Source organism: Gobio gobio (assembly GCF_949357685.1).
Source record: "Gobio gobio genome assembly, chromosome: 8".
In the NCBI taxonomy this organism is placed as follows: domain Eukaryota; kingdom Metazoa; phylum Chordata; class Actinopteri; order Cypriniformes; family Gobionidae; genus Gobio; species Gobio gobio.
In genome coordinates, this window is record NC_137114.1 from 50,419,261 (window position 1) to 50,438,833 (window position 19,573).

Here is a 19,573-nt window from a genome sequence, read left to right on the forward strand (position 1 = left end):
GGTTTAGTTACCCTTTAATCAAATCAACTAAAACACAATCATTGGTTATCCTAAACATTATATTTTGTAAGGTAAAAGTGAAACCTTCAGCGACCACGTCTTTTTCTATCAGCCAGTCCTGTAATGTTCTCCAAAATGTTGATCATTACATGAACAAATTCTGTATCTTCAGAGAGAAAATGACAAGGCACATTTTCAAAATTAAATGTTACATTTAGGAATTTATTTGAAGGATATTTGTCATTTAATATCATAAAGTGCATTTAGCTTGCTTTGGGGGTGGGGGCCTGAGGAAATCTTAAGCTTTTCTAAAATATTAAAAACAACTTTTAAATCAAATTTTTATTGCATAACAAGAAAAATAACAACATACACATACAGAGGATCACAGTGTATTCAATTATTATTACATTCATAATAGCATCAAAGGAAACTTATTATATATACTAGAATAGTTCGTTCTGTGAGTGACGTCATTTGTGATGGACCGGGTCGCGCGCATGCTCAGTCAGAACCGCCGGAGAGAGTCAGTCAGGTACGTCTCTGCAGTGTTTCTGCATTAAAGAGTGAAAATATGCTGTATTAAGCGACGTTTCGAGCTGATATTAACTATAGAAGTCCCATAAAACCGGACAAGTTTATTTATATGATTTTCTGCTAACATTTCGATGTATTTGTGGAGTTTTATTCACGCGTGTGTTTGTTTTATGTTGCCGCCCGCGGGGAGCGCGGGGTTTTCCCTCTTAATAAGTTTCTCCACATATAATTTTGGTGGATTGAGTGTGTGGAAATGTCGTTTAGTGAAGTAATGTGTGTAGCTTTTTGATGTAAATTGCAGTTACTGTTAAGGAGGACGTTAGTGTGTCTTTCCTCATCATCCTTCAGCAGAGAGAGAGAGAGAGAGTGTGTGTGTGTGTGTGTGTGTGTGTGTGTTGCTGGGTGAAATCCACTACATATTTACAAGACAAACACGTTTTGACATTCACTGGTGTGTAGTTTGATTTTCAATGACAAAACATTTATTATCCAAATAACTAGATCAATTCTGTGTAATTCTATAGTTACCTTCATGTCTGACATGTTTATGAATTGTTTAAATGCAATATATATATATATATAATATTAGTTAGATACAAATCATAAGAGCTGTGAAGCTCTGCTTCATACTACAGTAATGTTAATCGCATCCATGAACATGTTTCTGTCCGAGTCCTATCCCGATTCTTTTCCACCGGCTGTGAGGTGAAGACCCACATCCCAAGATTCTGCTCTCAAACTTGGTGTCATCAAACTATGCCTTTGTTTTGAATTGTTTGAATCCGCCTTTTGCCAAACTCGCTCTACTCCCTTTTCTCATGACATATCACATCGGAAAGGCATTTAGAAATAAAGCATCTAACGTGTGTTTAATAATAAAAGTGTTTATTGGTTAGGGGTAGGTGAACATAATTTTAGGCTGTAAAAGTGGGTGGGTCATGTCCCACAAACAATGGTTCCGACGCCCATAGTTGATAGACAGGCACATAGGGCTCGTTCTTCGTACTTTGCTAACTCAGTTAGCTGGATTTGATTGTTGACGATTTGGCATGATCTTGTATTGACGCTCATCCTGGGCCTGTACCATGAAGCCGGTTTAGCTAGCTAGCCAGATATGTTTAAGCTTAGTTTGTGCCAATCCTGGGTTTTAGGTACCATTACAGTGGTAGTTGGTAGCAGTGTTAATTTCGTTGACGAATAATTTTCGTCAACAACCTTTTTTCACTGACGAAAACGAGACGATAACTAAATAAAAACTAGTGTTGGATGATGAAAACTTACTGTCATTTTCGTCAACAAATAAAAACGAGACGAAAATGTTAGGGAGGGTCGATTAGGGAAGAGATCCAGTCAGAACTGATATCCTGTGTAACAGATGCGCACATTTGATTTGAACGTGCTGATCTAACCACTGGAAAACACGGCGTTGTTGTGCTTCTACAGGCTCATCCCCAATCCAGCGCTCCAGAGCGGCTCACAATCAATGAATAGCGCACATTTATGCCACACAATTGTATATTAACTAATGCTGATGAATATTGACAATTGACAATTACTTTATGATGATTATATAGTAACATGTTTTAGACGGTTGTAACAATGCATATTTTATCTTTTGAACTTGAATGAGCAGCTGCAGCTGCAACAGAGGCGCAGCAGACATTTCAAAATAAGAGTCCCGGTGGATTTCGAGCTTGTTTATAATTTAAAAGTCACGCATTATACAGTATATTCGTATTTGGTTACACAATAAACTATTTCATTTAATTCCCATTTAATTCTTAGTCAGGAGGAAAGACCAGTATTTGACACATATTCAATAAAGTATCAGGGTTATAATAGTTAACTAAAACCATTAAAAAAATAATTACTTAAAATTAAATAAATGTTAACTGAAATTAAAAATAAATAAATAAACAAACTTATTTGAAGCTTTAGCTTTACCTGATATGGCCTAGTAACTAAAAGAAATACAAAGTTATAAAAACTATATAGATGTTTTAAAAACAAAAAAGTGAATTGAGCTCTATTTCGTGTATTTTTTATGTCAAAAACAAAATGTCAAAATTAAATGGAGCTTGAATGCTTAATGTATTACAATTTAACTAAACTCATTAGATTTTAGGAGACTAAATCTACAGTAGATTTAGTCGACTAAAATCTTGTTATATTTAGTTGACTAAAACTAGACTAAAACTAAAAACAATTCAGGAGACTAAAATATGACTAAAACTAAATGGCATTTTAGTCAAAAGACTATGACTAAAACTAAATCAAAATTTGCTGTCAAAATTAACACTGGTTGGTAGTACAGTTAGCAGTATTCATCTCCATAGTAACTTACGCTCCATGGTTAACCTGCTCCAGGACAGGTTATGTTCTGGATTAGAGATCTCAAACTGAAATTGGACCAATCAGCTGTGAGCTAAGTGACACACCTCTGATGCAATAAAGCCACTCCCCTGTTTCTACTCCAAATTAAAGGTCACAACATAGCAAACGTTTTTTAAAGACTAAAGTGTCTGGCTTTTTACCATGCATATTTATAATAATAATAATAATTTTGAATGATTTAGATATAATTTATGTAATTATTATACCCTTTATCAATTACACATGTATCATTTTAGTTAAATCATTAATAGGCACTTTGTTAAAATTAATATAAATAGCCTATATAAAGGTCATACAAATAAGCTTAAAAATCAAGAAATAAAGCTGCGGTGAACTTCGGAACAGCAGCATATACCAAAATGAGCAAAATCATGATATCGTACCGTTTTAAATAAAATACATACCGGTATTTTCCCAGTACCGGTATACCGTGCATCCCTAGTACACACGCATACACATACAGCCCTAATAAAGAAATAAATGAGACGTGTGTGTGTGTGTGTGTGTGTGTATATATATATATATATATATATATATATATATATATATACACACACACACACACAAGATATTGTTGGTCAAAAAAAGAGTAATAGATTATATTAATTATTAATAAGATGATAATACTGAAACGGTATGGAAATTTAACATCACGATTATAGTGACCCAAATTATCACGGTTATCAATATTATCACGGTTTTGTTCAAATGAGATGAAAGTGTTCAAAAAGAACAGATGCACACACTTAAAACATTTCAACAAGTTTTATATTTGAAAATCAACAAACAACAAATAAATCAAGCAGCTATATGCACTTTTTTTTAAGCTAGATTCTATTCTGTGGGATTTCCTTCCTTATAATGGCCGTCGTCAATAGCAACGCATAACGCATAAATAATAATAATTTGTCGTAAATATAATCTCTAATATTATCTCTGTAAATATATTCAAGCAATATTCTCAGTGTTCAGCAATGATGCATTTTAATCTAGCATATTTTGTGTAAGAGCCCAAACAGTATCCTTGTGAAATAATGCATATCCATATTTCCATATGATTTGACAGTTTATTTTATTAAATATCAAAAGGTGTGTATCATACCTGACACCTAAATGATCACTTTACAGTCAGTTTTATGACTGTCATTCTCTTCAAATGCTATTGAAGATTGAAACGTGTATAACGTTACTAATGTTGTATGTAACTTTAGAGACGTCCCTAAATTCGCCTGCGTTATGCCAGTCATATCAGATGCGCTGTGGTTCTGCAGTGTTTGTTTGAAACTATTTTCGCGGCTGAAATAGAACAGAAACAGTTCGATCACTGTATGATGAGTGAATCTCCTGCATACATTGCACGTTTATCTCTGATCTGAGTGCAGATTTCAGTGAGCGGCGCACGCTCTGAACATAACTCCGCTAATCTCAACGACTCTGATTATGAGACGACATCGCTTTCATAAACTCAATATAAACACGTGTAAGTGGTTATAATGCGCAACGCGATTATAACAGATGGCTTTTGAGAAGACTACAATAAGTTCAACAGCCAGAGTGACTAGTGTGCAGCCGAAATAACGTTACACCCGCAAATGGCGGTTGTTAATGTCAAGCCCTGATTATTATCCCTTAAATGTCACCCTAGTCTTGACTGAATTTGTTCGTTCGCTTCACGTTATTATTTCCCAGATGTAGTTTTGGTATTGAGGTCAAAGTCCACTTGCCTTGCGTTCGTAGTTTTGAAGTGTTTCCCCTATTACAGCGACTTTCTTCTGGCATGTTCTGCAGACAGGGTGACCATCTTCGATTAAGTTTCCCTCAGGACTTTTATAAAAGCCAAAACATGACCACACCTCAGATTTGGTCCTTTCAGAAGTCTAAAAACGGCGCTGTCACTGCCTTCTGCCATTTCTTCTCATTCAAAAGACAGCGGTGCGGTGTGCCTGAGCCAGACTGACGCTGACTGGACAAGATTTACCGCGAGTTTTCACAATCGTGATAATCACATGCGCTTTTAATGATAATTAAATTTTATACGATATTACTAACCGTCACTAAATTTTATCGTGGTTTATCGTGAAACCGGTAATCGTTTCATCCCTAACTACTACTAATTCTACTATTAATAACAATATACAACGCACTAAGGATTGATGAGCTGCTGGTAGGGCTGTAACGATCTGACCAAAAATAAAAACCTTGATTAATTGAACATTTTACTTCGATTACGATTAATGAAAGATTATTTTGCTTTTTTTTTTTGTGCTTTTTTTTTCGTCTCAAAGGTATTAAAATGTATGCCTATAACGGTTGAGTTTCTAAGCTACTTTAGTGACTTTACTTTAGTCACAGAACAGCGTTGACTCTGCGTTTTTCTGCGTTGCTCTCTGCGCGCGATCTTCACGTGATGTGAGAGCTTCTGTCTGAGTGCTCGTTTGTCACAATATATCAGGCATTAGTTCAACATAATACACATCTGATGGTCGAAAATAGGGCTGAACGATACATCGAATTTTCATCGTCATCGCGATATGAACTCGTGCGATGAACAAATCGCAACAGACAGCCTGACACGATGAATAAGAGAAAACAGTTTATTACATGCGCCAATCTGAGTAACGTATTCTGAATACTTGGATTCCTTCCACATTGAATTGCATTTTATAAGTGTAGGAATGTGGCCATCAAATACTGCTTACTAAACATATATTATAAAATATTTAGCTGACGTCAAACGGGGCCAACGGCTCTAGTAAATCAGCACATAGGAGAATGTAAAGTCGTACGTCAACTAAGCAGGAGCACCGGCGGTGGTCGGCCAAAACACTTTTTTTTTGTATGTGAAGCTGTTTTACATGAATATTATGTCATGAGTGAAGCACAAAGCTTTATTTACAAAATAAATAATATGACATGTTTGCTATTAAAAGTAGGGTAGGTAAGAATGATCTAAACTTTTTTTCCAAATTTGTTTAGACTTTCTTTATATATCAATACATAATTCAAATGTAAGTACTCTGAAAAAGAAAGTATAAAAATTGAGTGCCTGTAGACCTCTCACGACTGTTTTAAAGACAGCTCATTATTTCCATTCACTCCACCTTCTCCCTTCTGGGCTCTTTCCAAAGCCACGCCCACAAAACACATGAACGCGCTACGCCGACTACAATCAGCTCAGCTGACGCATTATTTACCTGAGACGAGCGGAGAAGAAGGAGCGGAGTACATGTAGTGACATCATGTCAGAATCACATGTAATAAAAAATCTACATTTATCATTATGAATATAAACAAATAAGATGTCTTTTAGTACTCACTATCAAGCTAGAATACCGATACTGGTAAAGTTTAAAATGCACACACAACACAGTGTCTACAACACACACAGATACAAGATATAAACATCAGTAAACATAGGTAGAGAATATAAAAACAAACCGGGGAAAAAGGGCGGAAATAAACGTGCAGGTAAAGTTCCCGGTGAACATGGTAAAAGAGTTTAGACAGAGGGTAGTAGCTAAAGCTAACTTAGTTCTAAAAAAAGTTCCTGGATGCGGTGTACTAGCTTTTACACATGCATTGTTATCTAAAGTTACATTTTGCGAAATTCAACACGACAGCGATCAACATATTGAGTATTTATCATCTCTACTAATGGCTCGCTAAGTGTATAACATTGTAACTTTATTCTAAGTAATGTTATGTTAGCTATATTAGGCAGCTACGTGTGCTAGTGAGACATGCTTCATGAAAACATAAACCAAAAAAATGTATAATCAAAATGACAGATTACCTGTCCAGCAGAAAAACAGCCTCGTGAACTCCTCAAATCAAATGGGTGCGCGGCTGCGCGCATGTGGGCAGATCCTGGAGCAAAAGCGGCGGTAGCCATGGTAGCGAGAGTGAGTGACAGTCGCCCAAGCCAATCACTTGTTTCGTCCCGGACGAAAATGAGTGGTGTTTATTGCAGATTAAAAAGTCTTGAATCACTCGATTTTTATACGCTCTTTTTCAGAGTACTTACATTTTAATTATGTATTGACATATATAGAAAGTTTAAACAAATTTGGACAAAAGTGTTTTAGATCATTCTTACCTATCCTACCTTTAAATGTTACATGCTAGGGCTGTACGATTAATCGGAAAATAACCGAAACCGACATTCAGAACCTCTAACCGGCATATTTTTCCCATGTCGGTTATTTCGGTTTTCACGTGACTCCGCCCTGTCAGTCACATCAAGTGCAGTTTGCAGGCACACAGAGAGATGCAGGAGCATTTATCTGTGTTTATAGATGCCCAGAATCACTATAGTAACTGCATGTTTTACACAGTTTATACAGGTCAGTTAATTGCTGTTCTTATAGCCTACGCACTGACACACACAGACGTCAATGCCAAGCCCCGAGGCCGCTTTCACTTTCGTCCTCATAAAGTTTGTCAAGTATGCCTTTAAAGGCTTGCCAGTTTCAACATTTAACACTTATCCGTTCAGTGCTCAGCTTTTTTCTGTGACACAGAGAGCCTGAGCCGTGTCGCGTCTCTGACAACGCGCGCGCCCTGAAGGCAGACCTCTTTCACCGGTCCTTACAAAGCTTGTCATGTGGTTTAAGCCCTGCCAGTTTGAACATTAAAGCGAGTTTCAACCATCAGATGTGTATTATGTTGAACTAATGTCTGATATATTGTGACAAACGAACACTCAGACAGAAGCTTGCACATCACGTTAAGATCGCGCGCAGAGAGTAGCGCAGAAGCGCAGTGTCAATTCTGTCCTGTGACTAAAGTAAAGTCACTAAAGTAGCTTAGAAACTCAACCGTTATATGCATAATACCTTTGAAGTAAGTACAAACCACAGCTTCATAATGAATAGAGACGGTTAGAGTAATTCACACACACAATCACTCTCATTAATGCATTCAAATAAATGTAATGTAGGCCTATGTATTAATTTATCTGTATCTGATGTACAACAAGCAGAAATCTGCCTCATAGACAATAACTGCTGAAAGTGAACCGTTTCCTTCAAGTATTTTAAAATCACAAAGAAATGCACTTTTTCATTAAAAAAAAAAAAATTCCACCTTTAATAGTAGAAAATATTTACAGTACAAACCTTATCAGTGAACTTACTCAACCTTATGAGGGCAAAAAAAAAAAGAAGCAAAATAATCGTTCATTAATCGTAATCGAGGTCAAATGTTCAATTAATCAAGGTTTTTATTTTTGGTCAAATCGTTACAGCCCTATTACATGCCATGGAAACATTGATTAATGCCGAACGAGAGAGGAACTTTGTGTGGTGAGCCAAATTTAGCCTAAGTTTAATTGCTTGCGTTTTGATATTTGGTCACACGATTTTCCACGAATTTAACAATAGACTTACTCCATTTTATTCTACTGGAAATGGAATCTCTTATTTATTTTCCAAAATCCTCATTTACGTCTCTGACAGGGGATTAAACGTTTCCTTGTTTGATTTATTTAGGAGTAGGCTATATTCGCATCATTTACTGTGGTAAAGTAGAAAACGGAGTAGGACAGATACATTTTACTTCAAACTTTACTTTATTTAACACAGTTTGTGCTTGCTATTAGACTTGTTCAAGATTGTGTATAGCGCATTTCATAAACGCCGGAGATTTTTAGTTTCGCTTTCTCTCACAACGCATAATCAAACAAAGCCTAAGTTCTTGACCCTGCGGAAGATAATTTCATTCTTCACATTTTACTATAAGTAGCCTATCAGTTTTGGAACATCAGGAGAAAACATGAAGATATTAGAAAACAATGCTTCTTTCCTGCTCGTGTCTTCCCTTTCAGCGCAAAGAGGCAGATGACGCACGTCTTTGGGGAAATATATTAAAAAAAAATGTATTTAACTAATATTTAACTTATATTATTTATATTTCGATTATTTACAGATATTTATTTAAATGTTTTACAGACTGTAGTAGGCTATGTTGTTTCCCTGACAGAAATAAACATGCATGTTTGAGCCTTATATTTTTTATTTACAAAATGTAGGTATTTAATTGAGGTATATACATATATATATACACCTCAATCTCAATTAAATAGCCTACATTTTGAAAATAAAAAATATAAACGAATAATATATTTAACGAATATATGACGAATTTATATATATATATATATATATATATATATATATATATATAATATAGGCTATATAAAAAATATAGGCGTGCGTGTGTAGCCGCCACCCCCAACCAACGCGCTACTGCACAAATACACTGCAGTGTTATATTTCGTTCTCCCTTCTCTTTCTTTAATATGAAATGTTGTTTGAATTTCCAAGATAGAAACTCTTTATTGCCCTGGCTCTGTTGTTCTGGCTCCATCTCTACCTCTAGCTCCCGCTTCTCGTCTTCCGACTCCATTGTGACTGATCACGCAAACTGTGCATTTTTTCTTTTTCATTTTGGGGCTTCTGAGAAATGCATTGAGTTGCCTTAATTTATTTAGAGAGTAAATAAACTCATGAAACAGAGAAGTATCGTTAATGTTATCCATTGATTTCAACAATGTAACTGTATTCTAAATATCAACTATTTAAATTATAACTGTAACGGAAATACAGTTACTCATAATATGTATTCTGAATACGTGATGCCGGTACATGTAGGCTATTCCGTTACTGCCCAACACTGAACACGACCTATTAAAGCACTAAGACATGGGAACAGTATAGCTAACATTCACATTTTAATATTTATCGCAAGTCATATCGTCATCGCAATATTAAACAATGTTATCGCACATCGCAGCTTTTCCTCATATCGTGCAGCCCTAGTCGAAAACTGGCAGGGCTTAAACCACATACAAATGACAAAGCTTTGTGAGGACACAGGTGAAAGTGATCTGGCTTCAGGGCGCGCGCGCGTTGTCAGAGACGCGACACGGCTTGTCTCTCTGTCACAGAAAAAAGCTGAGCCCTGAACGGATACATTGTCCGTATTGTTGTTTTTGAATAGTGCACAATCGCTTTAAATGTTGAAACTGGCAAGCCTTTAAACGCATGTACTTGACAAACTTTATGAGCACGAAAGTGAAAGCGATCTGGCTTCGGGGCTTGCGCGCGCCGTCTGTGTGTGTGTGTGTGTGTGTGTGTGTCAGCGCGTAGGCTATAAGACAGCAATTAACTGACCTGTATATACACTGTGTAAAACATGCAGTTACTATAGTGATTCTGGGCATCTATTTACACAGATAACCACTCCTGAATCTCTGTGTGCCTGCAAACTGCACTTGATGTTGCTGACGGGGCGGAGTCGCGTGAAAACCGAAACCGACGTATTTTTCCCAATTTTGGTTATTTTCTGATTAATCGTACAGCCCTAGCTGCTGGGTTCATGAATATTAAATCACGTTGTCAGCGTTGCTCAAACTGATTTGCTGAAATCAAAACGGGACGGTAATAGAGGAGCGCCAGCTGTTTTGTGCATTAATCCCGCCCACTACCAGAAAAAAACACATCTTCTGCTTGTTCTTAAAAGCTGAATAATTCCAAATGAACTCCGTTATTTTGACTGGAAAATACAACAAAGAATATCGTTTACATGTAGTCGATTCTGCGTGGTATTTAAGACTCTCTTTTTGCGTGTGTGTGTGTGTGTGTGTGAAACACCGCTAACTTAGCGCTCTCAGCAAAGCGATGGCGAGGTGTGCGCCTTCACACTAGACTAGAGTTTACGGTACGTCAAATACAGGTACGCTGCTCATCCGTTGAGTTGAGCTGAAATAGACAGATCGCTTGACGGAGTGTGTGTGAAAATATATCTATGCTAAACTTATTTTTAGCCTCTAACACACACACTGGCGAGTAAAATCTAAGCATTTATTAGCCAATGATAGATATCATTTAGTCGCCCATAGTGAAGATTAACTCGCATTGTAGAGGGTTTTTTCTCCTTACTTGTTACACACCTTACAGTCACATTTGTATTGCAGTCAGATGTTTTCATTTTGTAGCTAAAACTTGCCAAGCGTACAACTGTGGACTGCCTGTGCGTCTGTGGTGTATGTCATCACGCAAGTCAGCCAATCATGTTCTGCTCTTTCTGACGGCTGTGCCCCCTGAATGTCAATCAGTGAGAAATGCTGAAATGTATATCGAAAATGTGTTTAAAAATCATATCACCGTTATTGAAAAAAATTATATTGCGATATATATTGAATTATTGTCCAGCCCTATATAGAATAATTACTTAATAATTTTATTGGAGTCTTACACACATGCTAACGAGTTATTAATTGCATTAATTTGAGTGATGACTGATATTATGGGATGGCTTGATGCGGCGCAGGAGATGCAGAGAACTTGATCTTGACCCTTAAGAGACTTTAATTAATGGTGTCACGTAACAAATCTTCCTCAAATTGAATTAAAAAATGTATTAATTGCTAATTTCAACGTTGAAATAAAAATATAAAGGGTGTACAAATACAAAAAAATCATGAATATAAATAATTGGGAATCATGTTTTAAGAAAAACTTTATCTATTATAACTTTTATGCTGTTTTGGTCGCCTGGCTGTTTTATTATAAAGGTCCAGAAATTCGACATTTTCTTTTCTTTTTTTTTATTCGTCAAGTTTTTCGCCACGTGTCTTTTTTAATTATATGACGTCATTACGTTGCTGTCTTGCCGGCAGCCCATTGCTGATCATGGTTTTGAGTATCGATGCATCTGCCCTCCTCAGGGAACACAGGAATGCGCAGTAATCTCAGATAACTTCCAGATTAGCAGATCTGGGATCTTTCAAGTCGTCTCAGATTATGTGAGGTACGAAGAACGGACCCCAGGTCTCACTTGTTTTCTGTTATTAAATCAGGATTCACTTGAAACTTCACATTTATCCTCCTTGAACTGATTCTAACTACTTCATATATTTATTTCAGACCCGACGGAAGTGAAAGAGCAAAGACAAGAACTGAAGGTAAGGATCCTGTAGTTTGTTTCAGTCTGTCGACACCAATGAAATGTGCTTAATGTGCCAATTTACAGACGATCTCAGACTAAGGATGGGCAAGAGTACTCGAATGTGACAGCGACGATCAGTCATCAAAACGATGACCGCCCTGATCTTGTCCTAACCAGCCGAGACGGCGATAAGCGTCTATTTTAGAAACGTTTTTATTACTGCGAAGTTGTTGTACTTTGATGTCATACGGCGCTCGGTCTACACAGTTGTCAAAAGAAAAAAAAAGTTTTCAAACAGAAGGGGTTTTCCACCAAGGCAGTGCTGGTGCTGGTTTGGAGACAGAGTCCAGTTTTAAATCGGTTCTTTGGTTTTCGACACCCAAAGCACCAGCTCTGAACCAGGAAAAGTGGTTCTAAAGTAGCATCAAAACATTGCTGGTCTAGAAGGAACAACCGCTTGCGTCAGGGGCTGGGGGCGGGGTTACCGTGACCACCAAGAGGAACATGAACTTGTGACTGGCATTTTTTAAATAGCAGCTAATGGAGCTAATAGCTGCTTGATTATAATCTCCGTCTTTACACATTATGGTTAGCTGCACGAATGCATTGGATTCGCTGTGTTTTTATGCCGATGTAGGATCATAAAGCCATGTGAATCTATAGTAACGCAACGTTTGCCATTGTTGATGGAAGAATTCGAGATGCATCAGCGTTGTGCAGAGCGATCGCCGTATAACATCAAAGTACAGCGAGAGCATACGACTCCTTTTGCTTTTGAATCACTCATGCTGTGTTTTGATATCATGATGGGCTGATCGGTCTGCGCAGCGCTGATGCATCTCGAACAAGCCAAGGCAAACTGGTTCTTCAAAGGCTCGTCAGTCAAACCAACTCCGAACCGGCACTAGCTTTTTACTAGCACCCGGTTCATGCTGATGGAAAAGGGTTAACTGATCATGAAAAATAAAATTCAGTGCAAGATGTGCAGCGCCAATCTGTCATATACATAGCATTATAATGAGAACAAGATTGTCAACATGACATCATGACTTTGCGTAAACATACACGCCGCTTTCTAAAGCCAAATGGCGTGTTATCTGTACACATTTTGGGCTATCCGCGTGTATGTCTACGGCGTGTGATTCTGCGCGTATGTGTTCGCCGAAACGAACCATCATCTCTGCGTGTATGTCAACGCCGTGCGATTCCGCGTGAATGTAAATGGATTTATAAACATACTAAATTATGTTTTTGTGAAAATGTAAAAATGCTGAATGTTTCTTGTGATGGGTAGGTTTCGTACTCGTTTTTTGAGACCTATCGATGATCAAAATGAGAAATTGACAAAAATGCCCATCCTTATCTCAGACATCGCCATAATGAATGAGCTGAAAACAGGGAACTCTTGGCTTAGCTCAGCTAAACATTATGGCCTGTACTTTTTAAATGCAGATTGAATCAATACACCGTGATCACAGTTCACACCTGCAGTGAAGCCCCTCCCACAACAATTCACCAATAAATACTGGGAATATCCACATCATCCTACAAGAGAAGGACAAACTCCAGGTGTAGCAGCTGAAATCTGTGACTGTTAAAGATGGAGTTTATTAAAGAGGAGATTGAAGACATGAGTTATCCAGATCCATCCAGAATAAAACATGAAGATACTGAGGAACAAACAGGTTGGTGTCCATTCTTGATTCTTCATTGTTGACTGCCTTGGTAGATGTGAATTAATGTGCTGACAAATTGCATTTAATGTATTTAAATGGCTATAACATTTTATGCCATGTTCTGTGTGAATACTCTTCTGATTGGCTGGAAGGTGTGCAATAAAATCGTTTAATGCACAGGTAGTTCATTTGAATCACCTTTTCATTTAAGTGCACACACACAGGCCTACATCACTCTCAAACAGAGCGGCGATCGCACTTCGAACAAACAAAACTTTAACTGTATATAAACAAGTGAATGACAGAACAAAGCTGTCACATGAAAGATCTGATACCTGATCTCTGTTGCTTTCTGCTGTTAAATCAGGGTTCACTTGAAATCCTTCTTTCTGTGTATTTTAGACCAGGTGGACGTAAAAGAGCAAAGACAAGAACTGAATGAAGTGAAGGAGGAGCATCACATCTTTAAAACTCACAGAACAAAAGCCAAAAAGCTGCACACCTGCACTCAGTGTGGAAAGAGTTTCCCATATTTAACTGATCTCAAGAATCATCTCCTTCATCACTCTGGAGAAAAAACATTTAACTGTGATCAGTGTGGTAAAGATTTTATTTCATCATCAAATCTAAAACAACACCTGAGAGTTCATTCAGATGAGAAGCCTCATGTGTGTTCTCACTGTGAAAAGAGTTTTTCAAGGCTGTATAATTTTAAACAGCACCAGAAAACACATAATGAATTGAGAGATCATGTGTGTTGTGACTGTGGGAAGAGCTTTATTAGAGCTGACAGTCTGAAACAGCACCAAATAACTCATACTGGAGAAAAACCTTACAAGTGCTCATATTGTGACAAGAGTTTCAGTATTTCGGGACTCCTGAAATCTCACGAGCGATTTCATACTGGAGAGAAGCCTTACCGCTGTACTCAGTGTGGGAAGTGTTTCAAACAAAAACCACACCTTAACATACACATGAAATTTCACAGTGGAGAGAATCTGCACACCTGCACTCAGTGTGGAAAGAGTTTCACACAAATAGGACACCTTAACGAACACTTAAGAGTTCACACTAGAGAGAAACCGTATACATGCACTCAGTGTGGAAAGAGTTACACACAAAAAGGAAACCTTAATACACACATGAGAATTCACACTGGAGAGAAACCGTATACATGCACTCAGTGTGGAAAGAGTTTCACAGAAAAAGGAAACCTTAATACACACATGAGAATTCACACTGGAGATAAACTGTATACATGCACTCAGGGTGGAAAGCGTTTTTCTCAAGCATCAGGTCTCAGGAATCATCTGCAAATTCATTCTGGAGAAAAAACATTTAACTGTGATCAGTGTGGTAAAGATTTTATTTCATCAAATCTAAAACTACACCTGACAGTTCATTCAGATAGGAAGTGTCATGTATGTTCTCTCTGCGGAAAGAGTTATTCACGGCTGGACAGTTTTAAACTGCACCAGAAAACACATAATGAAGTAAGAGATCATGTGTGTTGTGACTGTGGGAAGAGCTTTACTACAGCAGGAAATTTGAAACAGCACCTAAGAATTCATACTGGAGAAAAACCTTACAAGTGCTCATATTGTGACAAGAGTTTCACTCAGTCAGCAAACCTGAAAGTACATGAGCGAGTTCACATGGGAGTTAAGCCGTACCACTGCACTCAGTGTGGGAAGAGTTTCACCCGATCAAAGTATCTAGTGTATCATATTAAAAATCACAGTGAGCAAGTGTTTGTGTAGTTAACTAATAAACTAGTGTTGCTGTGAAATTCCACAAGATTTGTGTTTTATATGTTGGAGAACAAGGCCATTTCTCAAGTCAGAAGTTTGTTTACTTGGTAGTTCAAACTTGCCAAGTTCAACTCGGGAGAGCGAACTCCAGAGGACGAAAGGAATCTTCATCAATTGTGAATCGTCATCAGTCACTGCCCAAGTACTGTTCCAATTCAAAGTTCACATCTAGCCTAGTGCAGTTCAAATCCCCGGATGTGTTCTTGATCTACCCCTATTAACGAGGATGCAATGAGGGGTGTGACTTGCGTGGACTTCAGACAGACGCATCTCAGAATGCATCTCGCACCAACCAGCAAGTGTCAATAGTGGATGAGAAACCCAGCGTAATTTAAAAATACTACTGTTAATGTGTCACAAAATGTAGAAAAAGTCCTTTTCAGGCAAGAATGTAGTTGTTTAAAGGACATATTGCAGGTTACAGTTTTTTCTAAATGAATATATAAACTTTTACGAAAATACCATATGAAAAGGTAATGCAAGATTTAAAATGTTGTAAAAAGACATAAGTGCACAAATTTAGTAGATAAAGAGGCCGTTTTGTTTGACCGCTTGGAAAAAAAAAGCTTTTTTTTTTTCAACATCACATATACATCACGGGAGGGAGCCGTTCGCCGGGCTCTGCGTTGGCTCAGTGCAGAATAGGTTGATATTCAGTTGGAGTCTCTGTATTTTCGGTAGATTTTCTATTCCAATGTATCATTGTCATGGTAAATTATTGTGTCCAGCCTGTCAGGACATCGAGTCCACAGGTTTCCTATAAAATAAAGTTAAGGAAACCTGCATGGTGGCGTTTTTTGCAGGTGAAGAGACGGGACTTCACTTTTGCATCTGCTTCGAAAAAACGGTGTGTAGGTGTAGCGTTCACTTTAGACCGGAGGATTATCATTGCAGCGATATGATGTGTTTAACATGGTAATACTCATGTAAAGGATATTAAATTAATAATCATCCACACTTGATGCTTCTTTGCCATTGTTTTTATACGTGAATCAATTTGAACTTTGATGAATACACAGTATGTACATTAACATAAATAAATTCAGTCTCACACTTTAAATTTTTTTTTTAATTATGTGGTGGTAATGTAAATATTTTATTCATGCAGAATGTACATTCATGTTCACTCAAATACACTCATAATGTCATACATCCTCACACTATGGGTGAATCGACAGGAAATAAACACAGAATTAATGAATAACACAGAATTAACACACAACAGAATTAATGAATAAAGGATAACATGAAATGCATACAATAACACTATACTGTCTGTGGTCCGGTCGTTCGCATGACGGTCATGGATCCATCAGAGATTCAGCTCGTAGAAACACTACACACTGGCTGCGTGGCATGTCCGTTTTTATTTCGGCTCTCGTCATAACAGGTTTGAGCTTGTACACTGCCTGCGTGACACGCGGCTCGATCCCTGCTGACAACGCGTGCATGCTAGAAATAGAACCGACGCCTATTTTTTACGCGACATGCAAGCGTGTTGGAAGCATTTACAGGCAAAATAGAATATAGAAAAAGCTGTTTGTCATTTTGACACGAATACATATTAATAAATTACATTTTGATGTTTTAAAGTCCCTACGTTTTAACATGAATGCAGATATAATTGTAATTAATAATCATAATTATCCCTAGTGCCTGATACATGATAATAATCTGTACAGTAATGTAACAGTACTGAGCACAGTGTACATATATCGTTAGCTTGCGTTATCTATAAGATGACACTGTTCTCTCACCTAGACACCTGCTCTGTTCTCCACTGTTTCTCCTCACACAAATTCTCAATGTGTCTCCTCTAATCGTTGTTTTGTCTAATCCTGGTCTGTCCCTAATTGTGTGTCATAATTGTATGACTTTGGTCTACCATATGAGTATTAATAAACATTTATAATTTCCTCAGCATGCCGAACTGTCATTGCTATCCATTGTTTTCCTATCATTGAAATTCACCACACTCCCTCTCGTTACGTCACTTCCGGATTTGGCATTTTTAGAGTAAAATTTTCTCACAAAAACAACTCCAAAAGCCTCAATAGCGTATTTTAAAGAAAATCTAGTTCCTACATTATTTTTCTATACATTGACTCACTGGGGTCTCTAACCTGCAATATGCCCATTAAACAAGTACATTCTCGCCTGAAAAAGTCACATTAACCGTAGTATTTTTAAATTATGCTGGGTTTCTCGTCCGCTATTGATGCTTGCTGGTTGGTGCGAGATGCATTCTGGGATACCTGACTTTCTCAAATCTGCTCAAGTCACCTTCTGATGCATCCTCGATAAAAGGGGCGGATCAAGGACACATCCAGGGATTTGAACTGTAGCCTTCTAGGCTAGAATTGGAACAGTACTTGGGCAGCGACTGATGACGATTCACAAGTCCATGAGAACACAAGTACAGACAAGAACGCATATTGAGAAATAGGGGTGGCACGGTACATAAAAAAACATCTGGGGGGAGAGGGCGGGCGGCCTTCTGTGACTCATTATATAATTATTTCAGACGTGATGAATGTGAAAGAGTAAAGACAAGAAAGTGAAATTGCAATGGTAATGATCCTGTAGTTTGTTTCAGCCTGTCGACACCAATAAAATGTGCTTAATGTGCCAATTTACAGCAAATCTCAGACATCTCCATAATGAATGAGGTGAAAACAGGGAACTTTTGGCTTTTCAGCAGCTCAGTTTAACATTATTGCCTGTACTTTTTAAATGCAGATTAAATCAAAACGCAGTGATCACAGTTCACACCTGCAGTGAAGCCCCTCCCACAACAATTCACCAATAAATACTGGGAATATCCACATCATCCTACAAGAGAAGGACAAACTCCAGGTGTAGCAGCTGAAATCTGTGTGACTGTTAAAGATGGAGTTTATTAAAGAGGAGATTGAAGACATGAGTTATCCAGATCTATCCAGAATAAAACATGAAGATACTGAGGAACAAACAGGTTGGTGTCCATTCTTGATTCTTAAGTATATGTATATGGATGATAAATGATAGAGAAATGTATCTAAATTGTCATAACCTTGTTTAAAGCAGTGTCAAGCATATTTTTAACTATATTAACAAGTGAATGATGGAACAAACCTTTGCCTCATGAAATATCTGATACCTGATCTCTGTTGCTCTCTGCTATTAAATCAGGGTTCACTTGAACTGATTTAACTTGATGTGAGACCAGGTGGAAGTGAAAAGGCAAAGACAAGAACTGAATGAAGAGGAGGAGGAACATCATAACTTTAAAATTCAAAGAACAAAAGCCAAAAAGCTGCACACCTGTACTCAGTGTGGAAAGAGTTTCATGCAAAAAGGACACCTTAATGAACATTTAAAAATTCACACTGGAGAGAAACCGTATACATGCACTCAGTGTGGAAAAAGTTACACACATAAAGGACACTTTAATACACACATGAGAATTCATACTGGAGAGAAACCATATACATGCACTCAGTGTGGAAAAAGTTACACATATTTAACTGATCTCAAGAATCATCTGCTCTGTCACTCTGGAGAAAAACAATTTAACTGTGATCAGTGTGGTAAAGTTTTTATTTCATCATCAAATCTAAAAAAACACCTGAAAGTTCATTCAGATGAGAAGCCTCATGTGTGTTTTCACTGTGGAAAGAGCTTTTCAAGGTTGTTTATTCTTAAACAGCACCAGAAATCACATGATGAAGTGAGAGATTATATTTGCTGTGTCTGTGGGAAGAGCTTTACTAGAGCTGGCCATCTTAAACAGCACCAAAGAATTCATGCTGGAGAAAGACCTTACAAGTGCTCATATTGTGACAGGAGTTTCACTCTGTCTGGAAACCTGAAATCACATGAGCGAGTTCATACTGGAGAGAAGCCGTACCGCTGTACTCTGTGTGGGATGAGTTTTAGATATTCAAGTAATCTAGTGTATCATATTAAAAAGCATTGTTCTGTGTCACAGTGAGCAAAAGTTTTCTTCAGATCCAAAACATTCAAGTACATTATGTGAGATACACATAAAGTAAATGGGTAGTTAGTTAACCAATAAACTATTGTTTCTGTGAAATGCCACAAGAATTGTGCTTTATTGAATTATTCCTGTGAATATTATTGAATTATTCTTTGATTGGATACTTGTTCAATAAAGTCTGCTAAACGACTAAATATAAATGTAAAAGAGACTGGAGACAAATGTTA

General features: G+C 37.4%; 1 protein-coding gene across 2 annotated transcripts; it reads left to right on the forward strand.

Annotated features, from left to right (window-relative positions):
* The first annotated feature begins 500 nt into the window (after window positions 1-500).
* LOC307129926 (zinc finger protein 131-like) lies at window positions 501-19,446 on the forward strand. Of its 2 annotated transcripts, XM_079822724.1 has the most exons (6): window positions 501-535; window positions 11,859-11,896; window positions 13,333-13,565; window positions 13,959-14,156; window positions 18,107-18,341; window positions 18,539-19,446. In XM_079822724.1, the coding sequence occupies exons 3-5, from the start codon at window positions 13,481-13,483 to the stop codon at window positions 18,109-18,111; spliced, it is 288 nt and encodes a 95-aa protein (XP_079678850.1). In that variant the 5' UTR covers window positions 501-535; window positions 11,859-11,896; window positions 13,333-13,480; the 3' UTR covers window positions 18,112-18,341; window positions 18,539-19,446. The 2 variants fall into 2 exon arrangements, with proteins under 2 accessions (XP_079678850.1, XP_079678849.1); XM_079822723.1 differs by lacking the exons at window positions 501-535; window positions 18,107-18,341; window positions 18,539-19,446 and having other exon boundaries at window positions 13,959-16,320.
* The last annotated feature ends 127 nt before the right edge of the window (window positions 19,447-19,573 follow it).

Bases quoted from the DNA above. Each gene is read 5' to 3' on its own strand.
- LOC307129926 (XM_079822723.1), top strand. From the start codon at position 13,481: ATGGAGTTTATTAAAGAGGAGATTGAAGACATGAGTTATCCAGATCCA. The intron at 13,566-13,958 runs GTTGGTGTCCAT...TGTGTATTTTAG, and splicing joins AGATACTGAGGAACAAACAG to ACCAGGTGGACGTAAAAGAG.